General features: G+C 35.1%; 1 protein-coding gene across 1 annotated transcript; it reads left to right on the top strand.

The window, feature by feature from the left end:
• Positions 1–2,688: 2,688 nt before the first annotated feature.
• Positions 2,689–19,640, top strand: LOC117663783 (bile acid receptor-like). Its single transcript, XM_034414241.3, has 11 exons — positions 2,689–2,774; positions 10,586–10,715; positions 13,114–13,476; positions 14,412–14,552; positions 14,751–14,878; positions 15,060–15,164; positions 15,578–15,677; positions 17,433–17,561; positions 17,739–17,843; positions 18,701–18,814; positions 19,302–19,640. Exons 2-11 carry the CDS (start codon positions 10,652–10,654, stop codon positions 19,538–19,540), a joined length of 1,488 nt encoding a protein of 495 aa, XP_034270132.1. The 5' UTR covers positions 2,689–2,774; positions 10,586–10,651; the 3' UTR covers positions 19,541–19,640.
• Positions 19,641–20,403: the final 763 nt, after the last annotated feature.

Below are 20,403 nucleotides of genomic sequence, written 5' to 3'. Positions count from 1 at the left end.
ATTATTCCACAAATTCCCTCTCTATAGGAACACTAGTTAGAGTGGGGCAATACTGTTGCTCTTACTCCCTTAACAGCTGGCTTCAGAGCAAAAGAGATTATTATAACTTCCTAAAAGAAAAAGATACTGTTTCAATGTGAAACCCTCAAGTTGAAAAAAATCATTTTGCAGCACCCTCACAATTTCTTTATAATTGACTATTTCCCTATAATGTTGAATTATGGGATTTCAAGCACTTTGATAAGGATATAGGTACTAAAATAAAGTCTGGTGAGTTTAGTGGGCTTTCCTTCTAAGATTATAAAATACAACCTCAGAGCCTGACTAAGTGGCTCAGTGGCTATGACACTGACCTTGTCAATCAGAAAGGTTGGCAGTTTAGTGGTTAAATCTAACAGGTTAAATCTAATTTAACAAATATTTGAAAATCTTCCATTATAACAAATGATCTACACACAGACATACACACAAAACTAATGAAGTTATTGCAGTTAAATGTTAAAATAATTAACATAGAGGGATTTTGAAAGTAATTAATTTTGAAAGTAATAAAACTCCATTTTACTCCTATTTATATGTAAAATATTTGGACATTTCTGCACACATGTAACATTCCTCTTTTCACCAAAAATGTGTACACTGAAAGCCTTGTTTCCAAGTATGTACCAAATTAATTCACATTGCAGTAAGGTGTCCTGAAACAGCTGTATTATCAACCTGACTTGCCTGTTTCTCAGAATGTTGACAAGTATTAAGAAATACCAATCCCAGTGGATGCTCACCAAGATTCAATCTTTTTACAGAGATACAGGTTTGTGACATTTCTGTGACAGTAACTTTTATAAATACATATATTGAACTTGAGTATATGATGCAATGGTGAAATACAAATTTTTTTACTACTGGTTCTGTGGGCGTAGCTTGGTGGGTGTGGCTTGGTGGGCATGGCAGGGGAAGGATACTGCAAAATCTCCATTCCCACCCCACTCTGGGGCCAGCCAGAGATGGTATTTGCCGGTTCTCTGAACTACTCAAAATTTCCGCTACCGGTTCTCCGAACTGCTCAAAATTTCCGCTACCGGTTCTCCGAACTGCTCAAAATTTCCGCTACCGGTTCTCCAGAACCTGTCAGAACCTGGATTTCACCCCAGATATGATGTGTGTTCATAGTATTAACACTGTAATAAATTTCTGTTCACTATCAGAGTTGTAGGAGAACATGATGCCACAGTACATGATCAATAACAAATAACAAAGCCAGTAGTAGCATCCTTTTCACATCCAGCTGCTCCACTGACTAAGCTATATACAGAGATTAATTTGAAGAAACAGGAATCATTTGCAGAGGTGACCTTACCTTGAGACAAACTCTGATGGCTGCAAGGAATACCACTAGGATCCAGATTATGAAATACTGTTTCTGCTAGGAGTGCTTATCTATTCTCTATACTGAGATACACACACTTCTGCCCATCACCTTTGTTTCTGTGTCATCTTAACAGAAGCTCTGTCACCTTGATAAGTCTATATTACTTCATCTCTCTATGCCTTCTAGAAGTCCATGAAAAATCTTACTATTCAGAGAGATACTGTAAATATGAATGTGGTGGTCCTTTAAAGTATTTGACCCCAAAACTTTTAAAATTATAAAGTTTTAAAACAACAGTTTAAATGGGGGCCACAAAATAAGTTGACAGCTGACCATCTTGATGAAGAATCTATCTATCTAGAACATTACATCTATTGTAGATCTATTGAAGCTACTATTATGAGTAGTCTGGATATCAACAGGTCTTTTTTTTCCAGATAGATAGCTTCTAACGCTCCCAACTGAAAATCCTATATTCCATCTTCAACAAGTTAATTTGATGAAAAGTTGTATGAAAAGAAAATAAGTAGAAGAAGAAACAAAAGAAGGATTAAAAGTGGAGATAACATTATTTCTAGAACTCTATAAAGGAAAAATACACCATATTAAATGATTTTGAAGAAGTTACTTAATTTTGATTTAAACGTGTTAAGTTAGTGCATGGTGTGAACTAGCCACCTGTGGCTTATTAAACAAACCATGTTTAAGCAAACATGTATAAGGCAAATCTATGAATGGGACAGGATAATTATAAAAAGAGCATGGCAGGAATAAGTATTTTGTTATAGATTTATTACTTTTTAATCCTCTGTTCATTCTAAACAAACATATGGTCTACCCATCTCCTTCAACTCTGAATGATGATGTGAAATAAATAACAATTAGCCCAATGTTATCTGAGTAGAAGTCAGAATCCTGCCTCTCTATTTCTAGTCTTAAATTCTGTTCACTATATTGCATTCTGCTTGCTGTTTGCCTTTCCATGAGAAGGTGCAGACAGTCTGTGCTGGTAACGTGCTATGTTAACAGTGTGAAGCAATCAAAACTGAGCATATGTCAAACTCTGAATCAGGACAACCAAAAAGTTGAGAGAGCTGGCTCCAGAGATTGCTGGGAAAATGTGACGTGTAGATCCTGATGGCCTCTGTCCCTGATGATTCAGTTATTGTTTGATTTATGTGATCTTGCAGCTGCCCTTGCTTTGACCCTGGGGATGGCTGTGTGGGAAGCTTGTGTCTCTAAGATAGAGTGAAGTGCCGCTCTGTAATGCATTTGGAGCCAAAGTGAGTGCAAAGAAACAGATAAATACCGAAAAACCTCTTTGCTCCAGAAGGACTGAAAAGAGGGACTGTAAGAGGACTGAAAAAAGGGACTATAAGAGGATAGTTCCCTGGAACGAAGTGGTGTAAGTAATTTTATTCACTTTTGCCTGAGAATTGTCCATTTTAAAAAAAAAAATGCTATACTTTAGAGTCATTATGTCAAGTTTGTCATGTGACTTTCAAAATGCAGAACTTAATTATGATGAAAGATTTAGCTATTCATTTGCTTTTACTTTCTTTTCATTTTAATTATTTTCTTGGTTAGAAATAGTGTGAGAATGTGGGAATGTCTGTGTCTCTGTGTGTCTGTCTGTGTGTCTCTGTCTGTCTGTCTGTCTGTCTGTCTGTCTGTCTGTCTGTCTGTCTGTCTGTCTATCTATCTATCTATCTATCTATCTATCTATCTATCTATCTATCTATAGAAGCAGGGCTTTCAACTTTACTTAATGGGCATATCATCTATATTGTCTTTCAATGAAAAGACTGTTGGCGCTTATTTAATTCTCATCCACATACGAATTACTTGCCTTGGCTCCTATTATTTGAGAATTGAATATTGTGGTATATTACATTGATGCAATGAACATTCTAGTCTTTTAAAGATAAGATATTAAATTGCTTTTTAAGTTACTCTGGTTGTCCTGTTCCATCTTTTGAAACAAAGTAAATTAGTAAACTAACCATAGCAATATTATGTTTAACAATAAATTAATTAAACACACTGAAAAGAAAAATGGTGCATCTTTCCATTCTAAACCATTAATGAAATACACAAACTAATCTTGGTAAATAGAATTATTAGATACAAACATAGGACTACAACATGTAGGCATTCACATTTTGTGATAATAAAATGGTAGCAATATTTATATTTCTATTTTAAATAGAACTATATTTGCCTTTACAAAACATTAGAATCTGTTACAATGGGAATATTTTTGTGATATTCTTCCTAATATATAATCTAAACTAAATTATGATTGGAATGTCCAAGTAGAAAAACACCCATTTATTTTCACTGGAACATTTCACTTTCATTTCATTTGCTTACACTTTCCATCTCTAAAGGTAACTTTTGATAATTGTTTCTCTCCGCAGTGATAACACTTAAAAAATGACAAAAAAGTACCTATATGGAAATTCAGCATCATAATGATCGTATTAATCACTGTGGTTTTGATAGTATCAGTGAGCAGAGGAGATATCTATATTGATATCCTATTGATTGCGGGAGTCAGAGAAATATATTTCTCAGCACATTCAGTATCAATAAAACCTGCTGGGAAACATCCTTTGAGCATATAAAATAGATGCAATAATGTTTCTATTTTACTAAAATAGTACTGGGGAATTATTTAGATGGAGAGAAAGCGAGAGAAATCTCACATATGAAATGTATTGCAGTATAGTCATGAATGCAAACAGTTGTGGATGTGTTCAGTTAATTTATTCCTTATTATTAACATATTTGCTTTAAAATAAAGCTTGCTGAAGGCTCTACTATATATTCAAAAGTTTGAGAAAATGTGTATGATGATGTATGCATGTATGTAATGCTCATAACTACAAACCATTACATACAATAAATGTGTGCATGTGTGTTTGTGTGTGTGTGTATGAGAAAGAAGTTGCCATGCATGGCAGGTCATATAGATTTATTTTATTTCTACAGATAATTCTCTATGTAGATTTTCCTTCATTTCAAATGACTCAAATCTTCAGAGGAATTCATTTTCAAATATGTGTCTTTATAATAGCAGTCTTAAATTTAGTCATATTTTAAAGTTTTAAAAGTCTTAGTAGCATGTAAAGGAAAATATAGCAAAGTAATTAAACAATGCAAAATAATAAGTTCCTGAAACATTATTGATGATATATTCATCAATTCTTCATATTTCTGTTGTCATTATGAAGCTTTAATGTAAAGCGCTGAAAAACTTTAAAGTCCATTAGAAATAATAAAATTGTCTATGTAAAATTAAATTTTTATATGATGGCAATAGTTATTTTTATATATCAGGGTCTGAAGAAAGAGTTAGGACAAGATCCAAATCAAGATTTGAAACTTTTGCCCAAATCTGATGGTTTTGCAACCTTAGATTTTTTTCCCAGGAAATAAGTGCACTAGAGAAATGTAGGAAGACTTTCAGCTGAAATTCCTAAAATTCTCTCTGGTCAAGAAATTTCCCTTTTGACACTACTGTCAAAATATTTACGATAGATGTTAATGTACTGTCAATTCAAACATTCTGAAATACTCCCTGGGGGGTCTCCTGCGAGGCCTATGCTCTAAATTGTGCAACAAAGCAAGCATTACATTTTTATTGCCATTTATAATAGTTAACAGCTGCACAGTATCTTTGCAAAAAATAATTTTTGCCATGAGATTTTTAGTAACATTCATCACTTTTGAATGTTAAAATATTAAGATTAGTATAGAATAAGCATTTATTTTGCTTCTTTTGAATGAAAATGAATGGATCCTATTTAACCTGTAGGGGACTTTAATTTGTAAGCTTCCTACATGAATAAGCCCAGTTGCACCCTTATCACAACTATATCCACCTTTACTTGAAGCAAATTTAAAGCCATTTTTTTTGTGAAGCTTTCTTCTAAATGCAGAAATGCCAATAAATGTTTCCTTTGATGACAAAGAAAAAGATAACTTTTCACAATTTTCCCCTTCCCAGTTTAGTTCCCTATACCAGCTTTTCCATTCTGTTCTAGTATTGATTTCTGGAGCTTATATTACAGAGGAATAAGGGGTAGAGTAGGAATAGAGGCTCTGTGGCACTTGTTCTCCTCAGACAGTTCAAAAAAGAAAATTCCATGCATGAGATCTCTCCATCTAGCCCCTGGATTTAGTGGTAGCTTTCATTGCCTTTAAATCAAAAGTAAATCTTTCATGCACCGCTCAGAAACATTGAAGGAAAGTTAGATGTGTGATTATGCACACATAAAAAGGTTATGCAGAATGGAAATATTACTTGGAAAGTCAGCTTCCAAAGAAAAGTGTTTTTGTTTGGGCAGCAGGAAGTGTCAGGTATCCAGTTCCTATTTGTGTGATGAATATGGTTCACAGAGCAATAATCAAGAATTATACAGACTATATAATTCCATGGATCTAGTGGTCTCATGTATGATAGCTAGGCTCATGAAAAAAGAAAAGGCCCCAACAGGCAGTTTGTACAGTAAGCAATTCTGTCTGAGGGAATTGTTCATGAACATCAGATAATTTCTTTCCGTTTAAGACAGTGCCATGGTACCTTGCAATTTGCTTTCTTTCAGAGTGTTTTTCAAGATGACAGTTGGGGACTTTTTTCCCTGCTTTCCTAGGTTTTTTTTTTTTTTTTTTTTTTGCACCCTTTTCTCTTGCCTACTCCTTCCAGGACTTGAAACCAGGATGGTAGAAAAAGAAGTAGGGGGAAAGTTGAACCTTCCCAGTCAGCCATTTCATTGTCCATGGGAGTTGGGTGACACAGATAACCCAGAGCTATTTACTGGGAAATTGTTTATCCCCTGGGATGTGATCCATTGGACTGAGTAAATTGAAGTCACCCCATGCTCTAGACTCTTCAGTATGGGGTAGTATGGGATGTATGGGGTAGGCAGTGGCTTTGGTAAAGAATTTGTCCTATTTTCCTCTATCAATTCCATCAGAAATTTGAAAGAGAGTTAAAGCCATGAGTTGAACACTCTATCAAAACTCAACTCCTGTCTCAGATTAAGCCCAACATCAGAGACAGCAACAGGGCAATGTTTTTTCTACTGACAGGAAATCAACAAATTGCTTTGACTTGTTTTACATTAAATTTGTATGAGGATCACGCACCACCCATTGGCCTTGTTATTCAGCAAGATTAGAGCTCAGCTGTTGTAATAGAGTAAATTATTATAGCGTACTTTTATGCTGCTTCATGGACCAAAAGAAACTATTTTAAAATAGTTATTAACCTATACAGTGTGCCAGCTACTCAAATTGCTATTACAAACACAGCATAAATTAGTTAACTGGCAAAATATTGATCTAAAATTCTATATTTTGAAGGCTGCCCCTGCTACTTATGCAAACTATTGTGGCTCCCTACTTTCCACCCATCTGTTCTGTTCCCAGGACATTCAGAAAAAGGATGCTTATATTTACTTCAATTTTGTGACAAATGGATAGACAAGATTGGTAATTAAACACAAATTTAAAAACAATAATCACTGTATTTTAATAAAATGGGCAGCTATGGTTTAAATTATAATTACATACCCAACCAATCAATCTCAATCAATCTCCTTCTCTTCTGGCGCAGCTATTAAACGTATTTGTAAACTTGCTTCTATTTTAAATTAACAACCGTTTATTATTATGTAGTAACCCAGAACTGTGGTTACTTTTAATTAGGGATTCAAATTTAAGACATAAATCAGAATTAAAAATTTCTCTAAAATACAACAAAATAAATAGTCTTCTTAATTAGTCTCCAAAAGTGTCATTTCATCATTTCAGCCTGCCATAACTGATGTTTTGATTTTAAAAAATGGAGCTACTTGTGAAAAATCAAAAAAAGTTCCTATATAAAATTCCTTATTTCAAGCAGACCAAATTCACAATAAAAATTTGTTAAAAACAGTTTGTCCAGGCTTGTATGTATGAAAGTTTGTTGACAATGAAAACAAGACTCTGGCCTTCTTTTTAATATCATGATGAAACAAGACAGGCATTTTCTGTCTACTCATTTTTTTTCCTTTTATTTTCCTCTGAAAAATAAAAGTGGCCTTTGAGTAATATTTCAAGCTCCACATTTCAAAAAATATATGGGCCCATGAAAATAAACTGAGCCAGGATAAAATCTAAATTTGATTCAAGTTATACATAATTAAAAATATAATTACATTAACTATGCCTACTCTGGATTAATCTCTGCATATTTATGTATTTTCCTCCACTCACATTAAAAGTATAGTTTATGTTAACTATTGGAGAGCCTTTGGCATTTGCACTGAAGGTGGTGATCACATCTAACCTCTGAGTCACAATTCATGAATCCTATAGTAGAAGAATCTTATAGAGGAAAGAACTGATTGAAGACACAATTATTACCTTTGTACCTCTGCATGAGTTGTTTAGAGAAAGTGTAGTTTTCTTCAGTTATTCTATATTCAGAATTAATTTGAGACAAAAATCACACAGTTAACTTTTAAAAATGTGTATTTTCTGATTAAAACAGGTTGATTGGTTCATGCCCTACTGATCTTACTGATAAAGTTTTAATGATTCATCTAGTTGCCTCTGTTTCAAACAAATATTTACAAACAGATAACAAGTGGCAGCATTCCAACCATGCCATACCTTTTCACTTTTTGCTACCTTGTACTGGAAGAGGGGAAGAGATGACTGTGGAAGCAAGGCTTACAAGTTAGAAATATCTTTCAAGAATCTGTAAACAAAGGTTTCAGGTGCCATGGAACTGTTTTTCAATCTTTCTAACTCTTAAGAAATCCGAAAGTTAAACATGCCAATTCAATTTGCAATTTTTTAAAACTAAAAGCCTAGATTCTTGTATAGTAGATGCCAATGAGTCTACTTTCTGGAACAATGTAAAGGTCCTAAAATGTCTATTGCTGTATGTATAATGATTATAGTTGCTCAAGTTTTTAAAATGTTATTTATTTGTATTTTACTTTAGTCTATTATTCTATGTATCTTTTGAACTATAACCAACAATGAAATATTGGTCAAATTAATGGTCAAATTATAATATTTTAATAAAAAGAACTAGTAAGCAAATAAAGAATTATATGCTACATTTAAAATCTTACCCTCTATTTCCTTACAATCAACAGTATACTGACACAAAACAACCCATCTTCTTTAATTTCAGATCCTGATTTGGTCAGTTGAAATCTAACATTATAGATCTTAATTATTACTTGGAGAAAAAAAGAGAATAAAATTCAAACTTTTGCTGTAATTATTTTTCAGATGTAGCAGATACTATTTTGCATCATGTGATATAGTACAGTGATCCCCAACCTTTTGGACCTCAGGGACCACTAAATTCATAATTTTAAATCCCGTGGACCACTAATATAATCCGCCAAATGACTGCTGGGTGGGCATGGCTAGGTGGTCGTGTGACTGGGTGGGCGTGGCCAACTTGATGTCACTCACATTGAGGGGCACCTCACTGGCCTCTACTCGCCCTTCCCCTTCCAGCCGTTCCTCACCTGCCTGCCCGGGATCCTTAGAGCCCCAATAGGAAGCAGTTGTTGGAGCTAAGCAGCCACCATAAGAAAGAGTTGGCAAAATAGCTGGCTCAGTTCAAATTGGATCTGACCAAAAATGAGGCTCAGCAGAAGCACCTCACTGAAGACTACAAGCAGAGGCTTTCCAAGCAGAGGGAAGATCTGTGGGAGTGCAAGGTCAGGTACCAGTGCCTGGAGGCTCAGTGGGCTGAGATGGTCAGCCAGTTCCAGGCCATGATGCAGTCCCACTGGAACAAGGCCTTCCAGCTCTTTGCCACCAGCGGCACTTCCCTCTAGCCTTCGCCCAAAGCCCCACACCAGGAGACTGAAGCAGACCCCAAGTTGAAATTTATGTCCCCCTCCAACCTACACAAAAAGACCCCTAAGGTGGAGACTCTCTACAGCAACACAAACGTTCATTGCACGTATCCGGCCCAGGGCCTGTAATTTAAGTTTATATTGCACTGAATCAGGGGTTTCTATCCCCCGATTCAGTTCAATATAAAAAATGCAAATAATTTTTCTGCGGACCACCAAAATTTTCTCGAGGACCACCAGTGGTCCATGGACCACCAGTTGGTGACCGCTGATATAGTAACTTTCAAATTATTTAGGATTTAGTAGAGAAGTTTGGATACCAATTTGAGAATTAACTTTCTTTGAAACAGAATCTGCTATGCTGCCAGGAAATCTAATCTTCTACTGCTCAGTTCTTCTCAAAATTCCAAATTATTTCAAGGATTTCTGATCCTTATCAGTCTTTCTTTTCTATATGGTATATATAATTAGCATTTTTGTTTGTTTCAGGCTTTATGTTGATTTTTTCTAAGTATAGGAATGTTAATCAGGATATTTTCTTGACTTCCAGATTGAACTAGTGTTGGCTTTTTCCATTTCCTATGGCAGATTTAAAATCTATTGTGACCAGAATGTTTAATTCTCTCTCTTTTTCTTTCTCTCTGGTAGCTAATATCTGGCAACTAAATTGGATAACATCACTAGAGTGGGAGGAGGTAGAATAGTTCATCTGCTACTACTGTCATGGGTGGTCTGTTGTTTTTGTTTTTGTAAGGAAACTAGGCACATTACACTATAAAATATCAATTCCATTCGAGACCCTTATGACTCATGTCAGCATTAGTAAGAAGTTTATTACCAAATTTTAGCAGCAGAATCTGTGAGGCAGAGGTTTCCAAGAATCATAAAATACCAAATTTATAAGCATGACTTGAGAAGGAAATTTATTAGAAAGGTATTGTATGGAAAGGAGGTCTTCTTCAGGAACAAAAATAAGTTATACTACATAATTTATATTTCCAACATACTTAGTTTAAACTTTTACAGACAATATATAACAAAACAACAAGGTCTGTTATCTGTATGCTCACTTTGCAATGAAATGATGTCCTCATAGTTCATCTACACACAAAACACATCTACACAGAATAACAGTTTTTAATGGAGGCCTGATAAAGATTTTAATCAAATGTATTTGGTTGACTAAATTATACTTTAGAGATTTTCATAGGATTGCTTTTTCCATTTCTTCTTTTCAGCATATTTTCTCTCTATAAATTGCTTCTAGAAATCTTCCATTTTGGCAGCAAAATCTTGGCTCTTGAACTATAAAATAATTAAATGCAATCCCTTTCTTCAGGTCTGATTTTGTTTTGAAAGGACAACTATATCTGTATTGAATGAAGCAGTGGAACTGGAACAGAGCATGGCAAATACCTTTGTAACAGTATCTGATGGATACTGCCTTAGTGAGCCAATACAGTATTATGGTGAGTAAAACAGAGAAATTATCGATAAAATACGTGTATTAATGAAAACAAGAATTTCTGCAATTGTTAAATACATGTTCTGGATCATATATGAAGAATATTGAAAGGTCATTTGGGATGCCATTTTAGATTTGAGAGAGTCAAAAATAATCCCCCCTAGTACACATTCAATTCAAAGATAATGAAGATGAATATTTTAAGGCATTAATTCTTCTTAAAATCTTTTATGAATGACATTTTTTGTACTTTAAAAAATGCTGCATTGTTATTCAGATATTTAGTCTTGATAGACAATGTTTAGGTCCTTCCTGGATTATATTTTTAAAATCATTGGGGATTGAATCTCCTTCAAGTATAGGACACCTTTAAGCAGAAGATTCTCCTCCCATAGCCCTTCAATAGAACAGTGTTCCTGGGAAAATTGATTACATGACCACAAGAACAGTTACCAAAGGAGAAGTGTTTTAAAGTAAATATATTAATGGTTGTACTGTAAAATTCAGTTTACTTTAATTCTATAAAAACAAAGATGAATTCTTCAGAAAAGGATGTATTGTCTACAGGAGTTCCTAAAAGTCCTGTCTCCAACCTTCCCTTCGTGGCGAAAGTTGTTGAGAGTGTGGTCGCACGACAGTTTCCGCAGTACCTGGAGGAAACGTCTTATCTAGATCCGTTCCAGTCGGGTTTCAGGCCCGGGCACAGCACGGAAACGGCATTGGTCGCGTTGGTAGATGATCTCTGGAGGGCTCGGGACAGGGGTTGCTCCTCTGTTCTGGCCCTGTTAGACCTCTCAGCGGCTTTTGATACCATCGATCATGGTATCATGCTGCACCGGTTGGAAGAGTTGGGGATGGGGGGCACCATGTTATGGTGGTTCTCCATCTTTCTCTCAGACCGGTTGCAGTTCGTGTTGGCAGGGGGGCAAAGGTCGACCTCGAGGCCTCTTATATGTGGAGTGCCTCAGGGCTCGGTCCTCTCGCCCCTTCTGTTCAACATTTATGTGAAGCCGCTGGGCGAGATCATCCGTGGCTTTGGGGTGAAGTACCATCAGTATGCTGATGACACCCAGATGTACATTTCCACCCCAGGCCACCCCAACGATGCCCTTGAAGTGATGTCCCAGTGCCTGGAGGCTGTGCGGATCTGGATGGGGAGGAACAGGCTCAAGCTCAATCCTTCCAAGACTGAGTGGCTGTGATTCCTGGCATCCCGATATAGTCAGTTGACTCCATCGGGGGCGAGTCTTTGGCCCCCGCGGAGAGGGGGATCTGGGAGTCCTCCTGGATACGCAGCTGTCCTTGGAGGAACATCTGACGGCTGTAGCCAGGGTGACCTTCTGTCAGGTTCGCCTGATTCGCCAGTTGCGGCCCTTTCTTGATCGGGATTCCCTGTGCACAGTCATTCATGCCCTCGTCACCTCTCGCCTGGACTACTGCAATGCTCTCTACATGGGGCTTCCCTTGAAGAGCACCCGGAGGCTCCAACTGGTCCAGAATGTGGCCGCGCGGGTAGTCACAGGAGCCGCATGGCGCTCCCATACAACACCTCTCCTGTGAGAGCTGCACTGGCTCTCAGTGGTCTTCCGGGTGCGCTTCAAGGTGTTGGTTATCACCTTTAAAGCGCTCCATGGCATAGGACCTAGTTATCTTCAAGACCGCCTGCTGCTACCGACGGCCTCCCATCCACCTGTGCGCTCCCACAGAGAGGGCCTCCTTGGGGTGCCATCAGCCAAACAATGTAGGCTGGTGACCCCCAGGGGGAGGGCCTTCTCTGTGGGGGCACCTACCCTCTGGAATCAGCTGCCCCCAGAGATAAGGAGAATCCAAGACCTCGGTGCCTTCCGCCGTGCCCTTAAAACCTTCTTTTCCAGCAAGCCGGGCTGGCCTAACACTTTTAAAAATGTTTTTAATTGTCTGTTATTGTTTTTGATCATGGGGCCAAATTTATATATATCTTTTTAATTGTATTTTAATGTTTGTAGTTTTTACTTGGCTGTTCACCGCCCTGAGTCCTCAGGGAGAAGGGCGGTATACAAATTTAAAAATAAATAAATAAATAAATAAATAAATAAATAAATAAATAAATGAAAGCAGATTCCAAAACTGAAAATAATTCTAGCAATATGCTTAATTTCCAGTTGGTCATTATAAAATGAAAATGTCATTCACTCTGTTTCTTCCTTTTTTTTCCTATCCTTTTGGGATGTGTTTTCTATATGGTTAACTTCAACCATTAGAGTCTTTGGATACAAGATGGGTGGCAAATATATAACTCAGATGCGGAGCTTGGTTTTTTAAATCAAATAGCAAAATTTTAGTTAGATGTAGAAATATTACATCAGTTTACAATTAAACATGTCAAATTCTAAATTGTGATTTTTTTTTTCAAAACAATCCAGATATTTTACCAGAACATATCAGTTATCCGGTGCAAGACCTTGACTTCCAAGCTGCTCCTTACTGCCAATATTCAACTGTTCAGTTCCCTCCAGTATTACAGACACCGTCTCCACAGACTCATTACAATTCATATAGCTTGGACTCTCAGTTCAGCGATGGTCAATACATCATCAATAATTGTGAACTCAGTAAACCCACCTGCATGGGTGCCCATCATGAAGGGGGAGGATATATTGGACAGAAACGACCCAGGCTTAACCATTCTGCCTTACGAATAAAAGGGCAAGAAGAACTCTGTGTAGTCTGTGGAGACAAGGCTTCAGGATATCATTACAATGCACTCACCTGTGAAGGCTGTAAAGGTAGTAAGAAAAGAATATTGTATCTTAAGTGGGACTGGCATATGAAAGGTTTAGGAATGAAGTGCCAAATACTGATTATTCAAAATATAGGAGAGGAGTTAAAAAGATAATGGGACAGAGATTGGTACTGAAAATTACAGGATTGTAATGTCTAAGCATATTATAGGAAGCAAATTATGTTCTATTAAATTGCAAATGACATTTGATAAAAATCAATGGACTTTAGATAGTTCAATGGTATTAGAGTTGCAGGAGTAAAAATCAAAAGCAGGAAGTTCGGGGTTATTCAGAAAATAAAGTAATGAGCGTACTGAAGATGAACAAACTTAATCTGGAGATTGTCTGATATTTCCCCCTCAATACAGTCTTCAGCAATTTGGTCCCTGCCAATTGCACTGATCAGGCCTAGCACTGACATGCAAGTCATTGACATTCAAATTTTCATCACCCCTGAAGTTCAATAAGCAAATTTTCTTACTGAATTTCAAAGGGAGTGAAAATTTCTATTCAGAGGGAAATACCAGATAATCTTCAGATTATGTTTGTAATGAACATACTCAGAAATGCAGCCTACTCTGGACATGAGGTGATGGTGAGCGGAATAGGCCTTTCTAAGCTTTTAAAATGTCTCTTATTATAAATCATTATAAGCTATAACAATGGAGATAATTACCTTAATGACAATATTATCATATTTTACTTATAACATCCATGTAATTCAAAACTAAGACCTAATGAAGCTCATTTCAATGGAGCTCATTTCCTTTTAAGAAATTCTATTTTAGATTTGTAAAAAAAAATTAATTTATTTGTTGACATGCCATTTTTCTGCAATATATTACTTTAGTATATTGAACACTACAAATTAAAGTACAGTAAGTTGCTGATGTATAGTTTCTTTATTATTTGTCTTAATCTGAAATAATTGTTGCAAGGATTTTTTCGGCGGAGCATCACCAAAAATGCAATATACAGATGCAAGAGTGGAGGTCATTGTGAAATGGATATGTATATGAGGAGGAAGTGTCAGGAATGTCGCCTAAAGAAATGTAAAGCTGTGGGAATGCTGGCAGAATGTGAGTGCCAAAACTACTTATCTCTGGTTTCTGATGTGCTACTTAGTTCATATCATGGAATAAATTAACCAAATATAGTAATCGTTAATACAATTTTAATTTATGTGGTTTACAACAGTGCCACATATTTTACAATGTAACTTAAATATCAACACAGTTCTTAAATATGCTTATGAATTTTGGTGTAAATTCTTATAGGTTTGCTAACTGAAGTCCAATGTAAATCAAAACGACTTAGAAAAAAAAGTAGTTTCCTTTGCAACATCAAAATGGAAGATGAGGGAATGGACAGCAAGCATGTATCTTCTACAACCAAACCTTTAAAAGTAGGGTCATATTTCAGGTTTTTATATTTTTTTTAATGTTTTATATGTTTATATATGTTTTAATTATATTATTATTTATATTTATATAATGTAATATATTACATATAATATAACATAAATTATAAAAACATATTAATTATAGTATTTGGCATTGAAGTAAAGCCATAACTTTTTTTCAAAGGTCCAGGAGAGAATGGAATTTACTCCTGCAGAACATGAACTCATTGATCATATTTTGGTTGCTCACCAAAAATGCACAATTCCAATGGAGGAAGCAAAAAAGTTTGTATGTGCTCATACATTAAGATTTATTTTTTATTTTTTTGAGAAGGGGCGTGATAGCTCAGCAGTTAAAGACATTGAGCTTGTCAGCTGGAAAGCTGAAAAGCTGAAGGCCTGGTTCAAGATCCAAGGGCCACACAGAGTGGTGATCACCAGCTTCAGCTCCTGTCCACCTAGCAGTTCGAAAGCATGCAAATGCAAGTAGATAAATAGATACCACTTTGGTGGGAAAGTAAAGATAACAGCGTTCCATGTGCCTTGGCCACATGACTATGCAAATGTCTTTTGGCAATGCTGGCTCCCTCGGCTCTTAGTCAGACACTACTAGAAAGGGGAAACCTTTACCATTATTTTTATTAGATGTGGTATTTCAAGTTTCAAATGGCATATAGGCTCATTTTAAATATTTTTAATTAGTTACAGGAAAATACTAATCCTGAAGAGAATTTTCTACGTCTTTCTGAAACAGCAATGGTTCATGTGCAGATCCTAGTAGATTTTACAAAAAGACTCCCAGGTAATACTTTTTAATACAGCATTTTACAAACTAGTTCTGATCAATCTCTTTAGCTGACTCAAAATATGTACTAACTTTGGGTATATGACTTTATACCAAATTAATCTCCATGGCCCCAGGTGGCAGCACTTAACTGGATTTGGAAGGTGAGATATTACCAAAACATCCTAGAGTACAGTGGCAAACTACAGGATTTCCTTACTTCATGCAAATTCGTTTTATTTGAAAAAAAAAAAGTTGTTTTCTGCCAGCATAAGCAATTTGCATCAAAGGTCTGGAAACATATAAAGACTTCTTTCCAAATCCACTTGAACATCTTCTTACCAAAACTCTTTTCTCCCCTCACTTATGTGTTTATCAGTGTTCTGTATTCATTCTAGCTGTTCATCCTGTTTTCCATTTATTTCTGTTCCTGCAAATAGCCACTATTACTATGGAATTTAAATGTCTATCCACATCTTGTCCATTAGATCTTGAATTGACACTGATATCATCTACTCTAGTGGCATTCATAGCGTGTCAAAAAAGTCAATATGGTGCTTGTGGCAGTGTAATCAAGGCCACACCCCTTTATATGTGTATGCAGTATTAATGCTTTCTAAAAAGCTTCAGTTGTGCTGCTTTCTTAACTTTTCAACATCTCCTCTATACACTGCTGCTCTAGTTCAAGTATAAATAAGTTTGAATCTAAAGGAAACTGCTATTAATTGATCTAGTTAGCATTTCCCATTTTCTGATATTTTGGTTATGCTTTCTATAATTCTTAACACTGGATACATTGCAAAACAATAATTGTAGTCTAAGATATTTGATGGGACCCAAATTAGACAAAGATATCAAAATCAGTTTAAATATGTGCCATACCTGTCCATTTCAATGAGCCTGATGAATTTTAACCATTCCACTGCTGGATCTGGGATGCAGTGATACTATCCAGTTTTCCACTTTCTGCAAATCAGTAGCCCCTGATACGCTTTCATAAGCTTCTTCAGTATTTGGAATTCCTTTCAACTCTACATTTAAAATTTAAGTTTTACATTTTCACAATGCACAATAATTTAAAAAAAAAAATTCAAATATCTGCAATGGTCCTATTTAGATTCACAATTTTTTTTGTCATAGTATTCAGTATCAGAATGTCTACGATTACTATAGCTCTGGATGTTTCCTATTGGCTAAGTGGCAGTAGTGGTATTGACTTACCTTTGCTACTGGTTCGCAAATGTGAGCGCGGTCACTCGTGCACATTGCTCATGTGCACAATTTCTGTGCATGCAGAACTTTCTGCGCATGCGCAGAGCGTCCATGATGATGTCTGGGTGGGTGAGTGGAGCCTCCCGCCACCGCCGCTACCAGTTCATCTGAATTGGGTAAAACTGGTAGAATCCCACCACTACTAAGTGGGACTAAAAAGTAATTTCTATTCTCCTTTCCTTCTCTTCAAATTACAAGTGGAAGAATGTTGCTGGGCTAGCAAAGTTTAGAAGCTAACCTCTTTTAGCTCGCTCCCTGGAAAGTTCATTAACCTCCCCTCCCCCTCCCTCTGGATTTCTCCAACATAGAACTTTTATGATGAGAAACAGAATATTTCCAGCAACAATTTTCATATCTGAGGCTGTAAAATCTTAAGAGATGGAATCTAAAAAAATTACAATCTTCTAATCTGATTTTTTTTAATAAAAAAACTTTTCAGAAAAGGTAAGTAAAAGGTAAATTTTCCTTAGTGTTAATTTTACCTATTTCTTTACACTATAGGATTTGAAAGCTTAGCCAATGATGATCAGATTGCACTATTAAAAGGTTCTACAATAGAAGCCATGTTTTTACGCTCAGCACAATTATACAATGAACAAGGAATTGAATATCAAACACCATTTCATGAAAGTAAGTTTTAAAACTTTTTTTATTTTATGTATATAATGAAGTGGCCCATCCGTGCCCTTTCTTTTGAATGACCCTTTCTTCTAACAATATTGCTAACAAGCAATATTTTTGTAGTCTGACTTATTCTCTTAAAAATATTTTAAAAAGAATATTGGTTTTTTTTGTTCTTTATTGTAGATCATATAAAATTTTCTGACCATACTATATGTGGCCAAAATAAAAGTGTTTATCCCACAGAAATGTCTCATAGAGAAGAAAGTCCAACATCTACTAGTACAACAGGTAACGGGGCATTGTGATATATTTAATAAATGGCTAAATATTAAAATATCTTGAAAATTCTTCGACTGAATTTTTAATAATGAAGTATCTCCCTGTCATATTTTTGATTTCATCCAATTCACTATTTGGATTTAGCATCTTGATACATCCATCATGTACATTTTTACTTTTTTGAATCCTGGAATGATCTTTGGCCACTTCAACCATTGTGTACCTCTTTTCTAGTGTCTATTTTACTTTGTTAAATGTTTCCTCTTAATTTCACACCTTGTTTCTCACATAGTTCATATCCCAATTGTTAATATGTTCCATGATCTACTTTTTTTTACTGACGTCTTAAAATTATCATTATACAGTACAATTAAGAAACTATTGTTTAGTAGTTTTTTTCTTGTTCTTCCCACACTAGTGGATGATATGGTAGTGTGGGTGTTATTATTTTATGTTCATATAACTTTGAAGGACTACCATTACTTTTCTCAAGTTTAATTTTGGAAACGTTTTCTTCTTACTATCTGTAGAACCCATTGTGGTCTATTTTATAAAAAAAAAAGAGTTTGTTTCTTCATTTTTCATTTAAGCTTTTTCTGTTGAGTTTTAAGTCTTACCTTTTGCTTTTTTTCTCTGAACATAGTAATTTTCACTGATTTTTTATTCACCATTCTGATTCCTTTAACATGATTCTTTATTTTTAATATGTCTACTACCATTAACTTATTTAAAATGCCCACAAACCTCTTCACAAAAATATTTCTTAATGAATTTTACCCATTTATATATAGTCTAATATTTATGTTAAAAATAAATCAATGATATATTATTTAGCTGTCATCTGATATTTTCTGTTTTTTTTATAGGTATAACTGAGGAGTTCATCACCGCATTATTTTATTTCTACAGAAGCATGGGAGAACTTAATGTTACCGCAACGGAGTATGCATTACTTGTTGCAACTACTGTGTATTTTTCAGGTAGCTTTAGCAATTACTTAAAACAAAGTTCAAATTTTAAGAATGAAAACAGAAATTTTATTTTTTCTCTTTTAGGATTACCACATTTTAATAAATCTTTAATAAGTCTTTTTTCTAAATTAAGTATTTACTTCTTAAAAGGTACAATACTATATTATCCCTATTTTGCTGAAATTAGCAGAATCATTACCTGAATGGGCATAAGAGATTTCTTGAAAATCTGTAGCACAAGACTATAGACAGTAGTATTCTCATACAAAACATTATTTCTATTTAAGAATCCAATGCTGTCTTTCTGATATTGCCTGGTAATTGACATAAGAACACAAATAGAGGGATTCTGTCATAAGGATAGACAAACTGGTTGGGGTTCAGTTGCTCTGTAATTTTGAATATCCTAACAACAGTTCAAGTTGGAAATGACAGTTATTTGGTTTTACACAAATTAAGTGTATTTATTTATAAAAAATAATGTTATATTTTTCAGATCGACCACTCCTAAAAAACAAGCAACATGTAGAAAAACTCCAGGAACCTTTTTTAGGAATTCTGTACAAATATTCAAAAATCTATCACCCTGAAGAACCGCAACATTTTGCCCGTCTCATAGGGCGGCTCACTGAACTTAGAACACTTAATCACAACCACTCAGAAGTACTAGTAACTTGGAGAACAAGGGATCCTAAGCTGACTTCTTTACTTTGTGAAATGTGGGACTTGCACTGAAGAATTGCTAACTTATATGAATTGTTACAAAGGACTGTTTTCTCAAACATGCTGTTCCTTAATTCTTACCCTTTTATTTTAAGAAATCATTTATGTTAAATGGCTTATATCTCACAAATCTGTTATGATAACTATTCAGAATATTAGCTTGTGTTGTGAAAGAACCCATATACATTTTGGGTAAGCAAAAATATGAAAATGTGTACAATTTATTGACAAAATGTTACTGCCACATTTTAAAAGATATATGTAAAATTTGTTTAAACTGTTAGATGTTATAATGCATTCATATATACATGTCCCCAAGCCATGTCATTCACATCATATTATAATTCATCTCGTTTGCCAAAGCTGAATACTTACAATAATTAAATATTAACATTTATTAACATTATTTCACCTCTACGTGAAGTCATGTTGTAGATGGACTATTTTAGAAGTATATTTTAGAACTCACTCATGCCAACTTTTAATTTAAACTGAAAGTTTAAATTAATACGATTTCATTTGTGAATACAACTAAGATTTCCAGTGAATTTGAAAGGGATACTGTATATAAAATAAAAACAATTGAGTTGAATTTAGCTTCTGGACGCTACTATGGACAACAATGTTTTCTTCTCAGCAATAATGGAAGTGTGCTGTCACTACATTCCTTTGGGATTTATTTTCATTGGGAGTTTTCTGATCTCCCATCCAAGAACCAAGCAGGTTGCATCCTGCTTACTCTTTATTAACATCAGTCATGTTTGGGTAGACATTGCCATCTGTTTGGATTTTATGTTTTAGTACTAGAGGCTAATTTAGACTGGTATTAATGATTTACATTAATATAATGTTAAATAATCCCCAGTTTATCTTTT

The sequence above is a fragment of the Pantherophis guttatus genome, chromosome 3, assembly GCF_059756535.1.
Source record: "Pantherophis guttatus breed Tessera chromosome 3, ASM5975653v1, whole genome shotgun sequence".
NCBI lineage: Eukaryota > Metazoa > Chordata > Lepidosauria > Squamata > Colubridae > Pantherophis > Pantherophis guttatus.
The sequence above is the reverse complement of the archived record's forward strand: the minus strand, read 5'-3'. Positions and strand labels throughout refer to the sequence as shown.

What these genes read in the sequence shown, in the direction of transcription:
- LOC117663783 (XM_034414241.3), top strand. Translation starts at nt 10,652, where the DNA reads ATGGCAAATACCTTTGTAACAGTATCTGATGGATACTGCCTTAGTGAG. An exon ending in TGTGGGAATGCTGGCAGAAT is followed by an intron (nt 14,553 to 14,750) that starts GTGAGTGCCAAA and finishes AAATTCTTATAG; the next exon opens with GTTTGCTAACTGAAGTCCAA. An exon ending in AACATCTACTAGTACAACAG is followed by an intron (nt 17,844 to 18,700) that starts GTAACGGGGCAT and finishes TTTTTTTTATAG; the next exon opens with GTATAACTGAGGAGTTCATC.